Source organism: Myxine glutinosa, chromosome 8, assembly GCF_964187855.1.
Source record: "Myxine glutinosa chromosome 8, kmMyxGlut1.1, whole genome shotgun sequence".
Lineage (NCBI taxonomy): Eukaryota > Metazoa > Chordata > Myxini > Myxiniformes > Myxinidae > Myxine > Myxine glutinosa.
This window is the reverse complement of record NC_136268.1, coordinates 151,572,740-151,585,045: the sequence shown is the minus strand read 5'-3', so window position 1 is coordinate 151,585,045 and position 12,306 is coordinate 151,572,740. Positions and strand designations below refer to the sequence as shown.

General features: G+C 39.9%; 1 protein-coding gene across 1 annotated transcript in view; it reads left to right on the top strand.

Annotated features, from left to right (window-relative positions):
- Positions 1–12,306, top strand: part of SLC1A2 (solute carrier family 1 member 2) — a 192,731-nt gene that overhangs the window by 54,980 nt on the left and 125,445 nt on the right. The window contains 1 exon segment of the mRNA XM_068125411.2: positions 12,058–12,202. Within this exon segment, the coding sequence (XP_067981512.2) occupies positions 12,067–12,202 (136 nt within the window). The 5' untranslated portion in view covers positions 12,058–12,066.

Genomic DNA, 12,306 nt, shown 5'->3' with positions numbered 1-12,306 from the left:
GATGGAATAATATTTACCGATATGAACAGTGAGTGATGTGGCTTTTATTGAGATTCTACAAATACTGTTTAGATTTTGATGATTTGCGTGTGATTATGATTTAACAGATGCTTATATAAATCGTTTAAAATAAAAAAAGCCTTCAATTTCTGATATTTTGCCTTTTCATTTGGGCCTCCCAATTTAAGCCCCACCCATAGGGTGGGTACGGTTGCTAGTGAATTTTAATTCAATATGAACAAAGGAGTCGAACTGCAGAATACCAACCACAATTGTTTTCATGTTTAAAAGAATAAGAGGAATATTAGGCGAACCGGAAAGTAATGTCATTTTTACCTCCGCCGCCAAAGGTGGATGGAGGTTATGTTTTCACGCCTGTCCGTTTGTCTGTCCGTTTCTCTGTGAACAAAATATCTCAAAAAGTTGTGGACAGATTTTGACGAAACTTGGTGGACCGGTTGGGTGTCTGACAAGGACGATTCGATTCGATTTTGGTGAAGATCTGAATATGGATTCGGATATGAGAGTTATTTAATTTTTAAGTGAATCTTCACCATTGGGAGATTGGGCCAAAAACGATACATAGCAGGATATCCCAAAAAGTTATCGACAGATTTGGACAAAATTTGTTGGACAGGTTGTGTATGTGACAAGGAAGCATCGATTCTATTTTGGTGAAGATCCAGATCCAGCTAGTAGAAGGTTTTTGAGTGATTCTTCACCATTGAGTGATATGGCCAACCAGGCGGAGGTATTCTCTCTACTGAGTGCCATTCTAGTTTAAACTGTGTTTAAACTGTGTTTAAACAAATCTTTGAAAATTACATTATTTTCCGGTACATCTAATATGTTTTCTTATTTTTAAATAATTGCAATCAGTAAGTACGAATCAATAATAAAAAAGTAATTTTATGCAATCCAAACAAACAGAATAAACTTTAAAAACGCTTCAAACACCGAGTTGTCGTTTCCACTCATTCCTTTAAAAATGAAAACTAATTGAAACCTAAAAACCCTTTATCTATTACTTACGGATTCATTGCCTTCCCCAATGCCTATGGGGTTGGCTTCCCCTATGCCTATGGGGTGGTGACTTTGCATCAAAACTGTCCCTTCTAGATTCTGTGCATTCTAAAGCTCTTAACATTTTGATATCTCCCATGATGAGGCAGAAACAAAAGATCTGTTGATCTTAAATTTCATACATGATTGTGGCGTCTGCTTGCTTTGAAGCTCTCTCCACCAGTGTTGCTCCCTCTGCTAATCTCGGTCCACTGACCCTCTCCAACTCCTCCAGGATGCATCCATTCTTCCAGTAACCACCACCTGGTAAACTGCCACAATTCAGGTCCTCCTGCTCACCTTCACTCCTGTTCCACCTTTTCTCCCATTTGTGGAACTTACCATGCTATTCGTAATATTATGGTGCGAAAAATAAATACTGGGGCTCACACAACAACGGGGAACGAACGAGTGAGGGCTTGAGCAAAGCACGACCTGGTTTTGGGTCCGTCATGGCCTGTCCATGCTGGTGTTGCGCAGAGCTATCTGTTTCTACAGTGGGCATCACTTCCTGACACTGTTCAATCCCACCCTTTCCTCCAGGGCTTCAGGTTAGTGGTATTTCACCATCCCAAGTCATCTGACAACTCTAACCATGATCCTTTATACCCCCATTAAGCTCCCTAACCCAATCATCCTCTTGCATGTTGCTATGTTTCTTCTCCTCTTCCTCTCCTAATTTCCTGTTCCTTCATTCCCCTGCATGTAGGCCTGTCACCCCATTGTTAGCATGCTGCCTTTCCCCTATATTACATCACTTTCCCACGATCAAAAAAATCTAATAATCATCTTGTAAACAAAAAGAAACGAAAGTGAAATTAAATGCCTATAAAGTCATGATTTTTCCATATTGGACACTAATATTCCACAAGACAACATTGCACAGAGCAATTGATAATGCCTTCACCAGAGATGGTAAAATAATAAATAAATACTTGCTGGTAAAATAATATAATCAGAGCAAATTTATTTATGTACATATGTATTTTTGTATACAGAATCAAGGCTCGTGTAAGAGCTAACACATTGAACATGAAAACATGCACAGACACATAAACCATTCAATAAAGGGAGCGGGAGACAAGAGGGGGAGAGAGAGGGAAGCACACAAGCACAACAACATAAGAGAACAGGGACGTCGGTAGATCTGTGGAATGGAGACGGCTGGGGGAGGAGGGAGGGATACACGGTATAAAGCAAATAAACACTTCTAGAAATTTCAGGAAAGAAGTTGGAGATTTAAAGAGGCGGATTTGGGGTATTTTAACGGGGGTAGAAAAGATCAAGGTTTTGGATGACGGAAGACAAGAGATGGTGGTGACGGTCCAGGTTTGAAAGACTTGGAGGGAGGAGAGGGATTGAAGTGAGTGTGGGAGATTGTTCCAGAGGCGGGAGAAAAGAGGAATGAAGATTGAAGGTGAGCAGAGAGTCTTGATTTTGGCAGTTTCACCATAAGAGGGTTGCTGGCAGATCTTGTGCGACCTGTAGGAATATTTGGGGGGCAGAGCCCAGAGAGAGCTGGGGGAGCAAGGCCGGAGAGGAGTCGGTAGAAGACAGAAAGACCACCAACCTGCCTGTGATGAGTGAGTGAAAGGCCCTCCAATGCTTTCAATGCAATGCATTACAAACAACACAGAACTTATTGATAGATTGAAACAGCTAGGCGACATTTACAAACACATGGAGCTAGAGTTAATAGATTGAAGCAAGTACTCTAAAAAGCCAGCAAATGATAAAGAAAATACAATAAATATAATAAGAACTCTGAAACATTATTTAAATTACAACGAATAATCATAAGATTGCATACCCTCATCCGGACTTGTTTTGTGTGGTTTTATAGTTCGTAATTTATAGACTCCCATTCTAATTGTACCATATGTACTTTATAGACATACTCCCATTCTAATTGTAGCATTCATACTTTATAGACACACTCCCATTATAATTGTACCATACATACTTTATAGACATACTCCCATTCTAATTGTACCATACATACTTTATAGACATACTCCCATTCTAATTGTAGCATACATACTTTATAGACACACTCCCATTCTAATTGTAGCATACATACTTTATAGACACACTCCCATTATAATTGTACCATACATACTTTATAGACATACTCCCATTCTAATTGTACCATACATACTTTATAGACATACTCCCATTCTAATTGTAGCATACATACTTTATAGACACACTCCCATTATAATTGTACCATATATACTTTATAGACATACTCCCATTCTAATTGTAGCATACATACTTCATATACATACTCCCATTCTAATTGTACCATACATACTTTATAGACATACTCCCATTCTAATTGTACCATACATACTTTATAGACATACTCCCATTCTAATTGTAGCATACATACTTTATAGACATACTCCCATTCTAATTGTACCATACATACTTTATAGACATACTCCCATTCTAATTGTACCATACATACTTTATAGACATACTCCCATTCTAATTGTACCATACATACTTTATAGACATACTCCCATTCTAATTGTAGCATACATACTTTATAGACATACTCCCATTATAATTGTAGCATACATACTTTATCGACATACTCCCATTCTAATTGTACCATATATACTTTATAGACATACTCCCATTATAATTGTAGCATACATACTTTATAGACATACTCCCATTATAATTGTACCATATATACTTTATCGACATACTCCCATTCTAATTGTTGCATATATACTTTATAGACATACTCCCATTCTAATGGGAGTTATCTTCCATCTGCTTGGGAATCGGCCAACATCACTGCATTGCAAACTGATCCCCTTCACTTCAGACGTATCGGCTTACTTCTAATCATCAGCAAGGTCATGGAATCCATAATTGAAGGGAATATTCAATTCTTCCTCCTCTCCAATATCCTCATATCTGACCACCAGCTAGGATTCAGACCAGGTCTCTCTACCTTGGACATGCTGCTTCTTCTCTCCCAACAATGATTGTAGGCCCTCAATGTCAGACATGAGATCAGGGCCGTCTCCCTTGACAAATTTCAAGCATTTGATGAAGGCCTCGATCTCCAAATGCTCTGCGTATGGCATCCAAGGCCAACTCCACACATTGCTTACTGACTTCCTCTATTCTGGTAGCCAATGCCTGGCTCTCAATGGAATATTCTCATCTCCTCTCCCATTCATGGCTGGAGTGCCCCAAGACCGTGTTTTGGGCCCAGTCCTGTTCAGAATCTTTATCAACCATCTCTCTGACCCTCTGGGAAATTCTCTTTATCTCTTTACTAATGACTCCACCCTCTGGCATAACATTCCTCACTCTTCAGATAGGCATGCGGCACTGCGGCAGCCCTCTCCCTCTCTGCAGAGTTTGATACAATCACAAGCTGGTCAAACACTTGGAATATGTCTTTCCCTCCTGAAAAATGGCAAACCCACCCTGAAGAAGAAGTTCAGTTACTCAAAACATTGTGTTTCACTATCAGACATGATCTTTCTTAGACAAACCACACTTTTAAGTTGGTCTTCAAAGCCAGTTGCCGACTGGGCATCCTCCATTGGACATAGTCCTTCCTTGGGACACCCAAACATTTGTCGACTTGCAAGACCTTCATATGCAGCTTAATGGAGTACTGATCTTCACTCTGGGCTGATACCGTTGCCTCACACCTTGGTCAGCTTGATACTGTGGAAAGGAAGGCCTTCAAGATCACCTGAATCTCCCACAATGACGCTGAGTCTCTGGGCCTATCACTTTCACATTGCAGACAGGTCAGTAGTGTCTCTGTCTTCTACCACCCACCTCCTTTCTGGTATTGTGCCAATCACTTTCACATAATAGACAGGTAGGTGGTGTCTCTGTCTTTTCTCGACTCTTTTCTGGCCTGCCCTTTTGGTGTTCTGCCCCTTCTCCCCCAGGTGTCTGCAGGGCACATGTGGTCTGCTACGAACCAACTTCTGGTGAAACTCCGAAAATTCAGACTCACTGCTCACCTCCACTCATTTGTTCCTCTCTTTTCCTACCTGTGGAAACAACTTCCTCATTCTCTTCGATCTCATTTGCCCTTCAGGGCTTCAAAACATCTGTTCACCACCTGTAGGATCACCCCCCATCACAACCATTATCATCACTTCTATCCCCATTCACCCTCCCAAAGCCCACCGCTTTCCAAGTTTGGAGTTTTTCCTTCCTGAGGGTTCATAGCTGTATCCATCTTGTTCATCCCGATGTCCTCCTCTAGCCATCATCGTTCCCTACATCCATTATTTTCCAAGTCTCTCTCTATTTTGTTCCTCGACCCTGCTGTTGGTGTCCAACAATCTCTTTCTACTGTTCCTTTTGTCCTGTTACATCCTGATCTATTCTATGTTCTCTGTCCTCCATGAGCCTCAACATTATGTACACACATGTATATGCTATCATTAGAGAGTTATAAAGTGAGGTTGCATTGCCCGATGGACTGACTGTGTGGATACAACTGAAGTTGCTGACCGATGGATGTAGTCCCATGCTGAGGTTGTTTGACCCACCATTTTGTTGGGTTAGGGGCTGAAAATCTCTAAACCTCGATGAAGAACGGAACCCAGCTGATGTTCCGGACAGTCAGAATCAAGTCCGTAAATCAATTACAAATTCCTGAAGTTTTTGCTTTTGGCATTCAACTATTTCAAAGAATACCAATACAACAAAGTTTAGTATATGTTGTTATATAATTAGTGCAATTTCTTCATTTAATTTATTTAACTTATTTAATTTATACTATTACAACAAAGTTTAGTATATGTTGTTATATAATTAGTGCAATTTCTTCATTTAATTTATTTAACTTATTTAATTTATACTATTACAACAAAGTTTAGTATATGTTGTTATATAATTAGTGCAATTTCTTCATTTAATTTATTTAACTTATTTAATTTATACTTTTACCACAAAGTTTAGTATATGTTGTATAGAATAAGTGCACTTTCTTCATTTAATTTATTTAACTTATTTAATTTATACTATTACAACAAAGTTTAGTATATGTTGTTATATAATTAGTGCAATTTCTTCATTTAATTTATTTAACTTATTTAATTTATACTATTACAACAAAGTTTAGTATATGTTGTTATATAATTAGTGCAATTTCTTCATTTAATTTATTTAACTTATTTAATTTATACTATTACAACAAAGTTTAGTATATGTTGTTGTAGAATTAGTGCAATTTATTCATTTAATTTATTTAACTTATTTAATTTAGACTATTACAACAAAGTTTAGTATATGTTGTTATAGAATTAGTGCAATTTATTCATTTAATTTATTTAACTTATTTAATTTATACTATTACAACAAAGTTTAGTATATGTTGGATAGAATTAGTGCAATTTATTCATTTAATTTATTTAACTTATTTAATTTATACTATTACAACAAAGTTTAGTATATGTTGTATAGATTTAGTGCAATTTATTCATTTAATTTATTAACTTATTTAATTTATACGATTACAACAAAGTTTAGTATATATTGTATAGATTTAGTGCAATTTATTCATTTAATTTATTTAACTTATTTAATTTATACGATTACAAGTTTTTTTTTTGTTTTTTTTTTAAAATACAGAATCGAGGCTCGTGAAAGAGCTAACATTTATTTCACAAACAAATCAAGCAGACAAACAAAATATATAAAAAGAGGGAGCGGAAGACAAGATGGGGAGAGAAGGGGAAGCACACAAGCACAACATTTGAGAGCAGGGAGATGTGTGGGAGGGAAAGGGCTTGGGGAGAGGAGGCGTGGGAAGGGGGGGGGGGGGAGGGGGTGGGGAGAAGTATAAAACACAAGGACACCAAGGACTTCCAGGACAGAAGTTGGTATTTCAAAAAAGTGGATTTGGGGTGAAATTAGTGGGGGTAGAAAATATCAAGGTTTTGGATAGGGGAAGATAAGAGATGGTGGTGAACAGCTGTTTTAAAGACATGGAGGGTGGAGTGGGATTGAAGAGAGTTTGTTCCAGAGGCGGGAGAAAAGAGGCATGAAGGAGTGAAGGTGAGCAGAGTGTCTTGATTTTGGCAGTTTAACCATAAGAGGGTTGCAGGCAGATCTTGTGCGACCTGTAGGAATATATGTGGGACAGAGCCCAGAGAGAGCTGGGGGGGCAAGGCCAGAGAGGAGTCGGTAGAAGACGGAAAGACCACCAACCTGCCTGCGGTGATTGAGTGAAAGGCCCTTGGAGTTAGCTTCATCGCGGGAGATTCCAATGATTCTGAACGCTTTGGTTTCAACAGCGTGGAGACGAGGTAGGTGTGAGGCAGGAGCACCTGCCCAGAGGGGAGAGCAGTATTCCATTGAGCTGCGGATGAAAGCCTTTTATGTGGTGAGGAGCTCAGGTGTGCCAAGGAAGGACTTCGCACGACAGAGGATGCCTAGTCGGCGACTGGCTTTGGAGGCCAGATTTGAAATGTGGTTTTCCCAGGAAAGACCATGGCAGATAGTGAGACCCAAAAGCTTGAGTGACAGAACTTCTTGGAAAGGATTACACAGAAAGTGGATGGGAGGGTTGTCCAGTCGGTCTTTTCGGAGAGACATCGTAAGAGTGTGAGACTTGTCAGGATTGAAAGACATGTTCCACTTGTTTGCCCAGTCTGTGATTTTGTCCAGGTCTGCAGAGACTGAGGAGGCTGCAGACTGCCGATCTGAGGGATGAGGAATGGAGCGACAGAGAGTAGAGTCATCAGCAAAGAGATAGAGAGGATTTTCAAGAGAGTCAGAGAGATCATTGATGAAGACCAGAAAAAGCACAGCGCCCAGAACACTGCCTTGGGGAACTCCAGCCTGAACAGGAAGAGGAGATGAGAGAAACCCATTCAGGGCCACACGTTGACTACGACTAGAGAGGAAGTCCGCCAGCCATGCGTGGAGATTTCCATGGATACCAAAGGAGGAGAGTTTGGTGAGCAGAGCGGGGTGCCAGACCATATCGAAGGCACGTGATATGTCGAGGGAGACAGCTCTAATTTCCTGTTTGGCATTGAGGACCTCCATCCATTGTTGAGAAAGCAGAAGCAGCATGTCCAGAGTAGAGTGACCAGGTCTGAAACCAAATTGATGATCGGAGATCAAGCCATTGGAGAAGAGGAAAGATTTCATATCCGAAGCAATTATGGAATCCATGACTTTGCTGATAATTGGGAGAAGGCTGATTGGTCTGTAGTTGCTAGGATCTGTTTTTGCACCTTTTTGGTGCAAAGCGGTGATGTTGGCTGATTTCCAAGCAGATGGAAGATGACCTTGAGCAAAAGAGAGGGTGAAGAGAACAGAGAGAGGGAGTGAAAGAGCGGAAGAACAGGAATTTAGGACCCATGGGCTGATGCCGTCTGGTGCAGTTGCAGAATCAGAGTTGAGGGTTGACAGAAACTTTTCCACCTTGTCAGGAGGAAAGGACACAGAGTCCAGGAGCAGCTGGGTACGACTGGGTATGGTGGGTACAGAGAGGGATGGGTTTGGGACACAAGATTTCGAGGCAAACACAGAGTTGAGGCATTCAGCTTTTTCACGTGCGGAGTCAGCCGTGTAGCCGTTTGAGGTGAGGGAGGGGATGGAGGGGGAACAAACACCAGAAACAGATTTGACCAGACGCCACCAGGATTTGGAAGAGGGAGACAGATAAGAGAGTTTGGTCTTGAGAATGGTGAGATATTGTTTCCTGGCTCTCCTGAGGGTGGACACACACTTGTTTCGGGCTTTGTGAAAGGAAATGAGATTTTCTTCCGTTGGATTTGCTTTCCAGGAGACGAAAGCAAGTTGTTTCTGGGCAACAGCCTCACCACAAGAATCCGTATACCATGGACGGGAGGAAGGGTATGACAACTGAAGACGAGATGGGATAAATCTGTGCAGGAGAGAGAGCAATTTACTTTGGAAGAATTCCCAGGATGAGTTGATGTCAGAGGCGGTAGAGATGGGAGACCAGTCCAGATGATTGATGGCTGCTTGAAGACCGTGCCAGTTGGCCTGAGTGAAATGCCAGACTCGTCGACACTGAGGAGGCTCTCTGAGAATGGTCAGAGAGATGTCCACTTTAACAAGCACATGATCAGATGAGCCGATTGGAGCAGAAGAAGAGCAGCAGACATTTTCAGGGAAGTTATGACGATGGGGAAGATTTGGAGGGGAGGGGTGAGATTCGATTTTAGAAAGTGTACGATTAATGGGAAATGAACATTTATTGCACAATGAGTTTCTTGTGACCTTTGAGTCAAAAATACGTTTGAGGGTGCTGAAGGAGGGGTGGAGTGCAGGAGAGTTTCGGGAATGTAGAAAAGAGGAACTGTAAGAGATGCAATTTTTTTTTGGAATGAATAGATTTGGTGAGCAAGTCGAAAGCATCCTTTTATAGAAGAAGAAGAAAAAGGTGTTCTAATATACGACAGAATACAGTTCTTCAGGGGAAAGTTTAAACATTTTAATATTGAGCAGTGAAAACTATCTGGGGAAATGGAAAATGGAAATGGGGGTGAAACACGTGATCCAAGAACGAACGAACAAATAAGAACAATGAATAAACGAATAAGAACAGAGAAGGAAAATATTTTTTGAGGTGTTTTTTTTTTTTGAGTTGAGATTTTAAACAAGGAAGTATGGGGTGAAAGACTGGGACAAAAACAGAGAACGAAAGTAATTGCAGCGCAATCGACGGACCGCTGAGAGAAAAACCGCTGAGTTTAGTGTCTGTTGTTATCGATTTTTTTTGGGTTTTTTTTTTGGTATACTGAATCGAGGCTCGTGAAAGAGCTGACATTTACTCACAAACAAATCAACCAGACAGACAAAATATATAAAAAGAGGGAGCGGAAGACGAGAAGGGGAAGCACACAAACACTTGAGAGCACACAACATTTAAGAGCAGGGAGATGTGTGGGAGGGAGAGGGCTTGGGGGGAGGAGGCATGGGAAGGGGCAGGGGGTGGGAGAAGTATAAAACACAAGGACACCAAGGACTTCCAAGACAGAAGTTGGTATTTCAAAAAAGTGGATTTGGGGTGAAATTAGCGGGGATAGAAAAGATCAAGGTTTTGGATGGGGGAAGATAAGAGATGGTGGTGAACAGCTGTTTTAAAGACCTGGAGGGTGGAGTGGGATTGAAGAGAGTGAGGGAGTTTGTTCCAGAGGCGGGAGAAAAGAGGAATGAAGGAGTGAAGGTGAGCAGAGAGTCTTGATTTTGGCATTTTAACCATAAGAGGGTTGCAGGCAGATCTTGTGCGACCTGTAGGAATATTTGCGGGACAGAGCCCAGAGAGAGCTGGGGGGGCAAGGCCAGAGAGGAGTCGGTAGAAGACGGAAAGACCACCAACCTGCCTGCGGTGAGTGAGTGAGAGGCCCTTGGAGTTAGCTTCATCGCGGGAGATTCCAATGATTCTGAATGCTTTGGTTTCAACAGCGTGAAGACGAGCTAGGTGTGAGGCAGGAGCACCAGCCCAGAGGGGAGAGCAGTATTCCATTGAGCTGCGGATGAAAGCCTTGTATGTGGTGAGGAGCTCAGGTGTGCCAAGGAAGGACTTCGCACGACGGAGGATGCCCAGTCGGCGACTGGCTTTGGAGGCCAGATTTGAAATGTGGTTTTCCCAGGAAAGATCATGGCAGATAGTGAGACCCAAAAGCTTGAATGACAGAACTTCTTGGAGAGGATTATTCAGAAAGTGGATGGGAGGGTTTTCCAGTCGGTCTTTTCGGAGAGACATCGTAAGAGTGTGAGATTTGTCAGGAGGTGCCTGCGGTAACTATACGGTGCCTGCGGTAACTATAATAAATTAGTGCAATTTATTCATTTAATTTATTTAACTTATTTAATTTATACTATTACAACAAAGTTTAGTATATGTTGTTATAGAATTAGTGCAATTTCTTCATTGAATTTATTTAACTTATTTAATTTATACTATTACAACAACGTTTAGTATATGTTGTATAGAATTAGTGCAATTTATTCATTTCATTTATTTAACCTATTTAATTTATACGATTACAACAAAGTTTAGTATATGTTGTATAGAATTAGTGCAATTTCTTCATTTAATTTATTTAACCTATTTAATTTATACTATTACAACAAAGTTTAGTATATGTTGTATAGAATTAGTGCAATTTCTTCATTTTCTTTTATTTAACTTATTTAATTTATACTATTACAACAAAGTTTAGTATATGTTGTATAGATTTAGTGCAATTTCTTCATTTTATTTATTTAACTTATTTAATTTATACTATTACAACAAAGTTTAGTATATGTTGTATAGATTTAGTGCAATTTATTCATTTTATTTATTTAACTTATTTAATTTATACTACTAGCAACCATACCCACCCTATGGGCAGGGCTTCAATTGGGAGGCCCAAACGAAAAGGTAAAATATCAGAAATTGAAGGCTTTTTTTTATTTTAAACGATTTATATAAACATCCGTTAAATCATATCACACGCAAACCATCAAAATCTAAGCAGTATTTGTAGCATTTCAATAAAAGCCACATCACTGTTTATATCAGTAAATATTATTCCATCGTGTTTGGAAAAACTGGAAAATTGGAAAAATTGGAAATTGGAAAATTGTGGAAAAAATTGGAAAAACAATATCGCCTATTTTCCTCCAGGGGGTCTCAGGATTACCCACCCAAAATTTTGTTCTGATCGGTTCGGCCGTTTTTGCGGTACCTGGGAACAGACGGACGGACAGACGGACAGACATTTGGTGAATTATAGTAAGATTACAACAAAGTTTAGTATATGTTGTGTAGAATTCGTGCAATTTCTTCATTTGATTTATTAAACTTATTTAATTTATACTATTAAAACAAAGTTTAGTATATGTTGTATAGAATTAGTGTTGTTCATTTAATCTATTATGTGCATTATGAGGAACTGATTCATTAAAAAACAAAAAAACAATGATTTTCCGTGTGTTTGGTTTTTTGTTTGTTTCTGTGTGTACCAGGTATATGCAATGGCCAAGCATGTGGAAGTACGGATGGATCAGGAACATCTGAAGGAACTGGGTAGCCGTCCACGCCAAATACTCTCTCGCGTCACTCGTCACAATTGTTGCGGGAAGAACTTGCTGCTCACCCTTACCATACTTGGTAATGATATTTCACCATCATCACTTATATATACTATTTTACACCCTCACTATCCCTTTGTGTCATCAAACTCTACTATACTGTTATCACTTGCTTTTCACCCT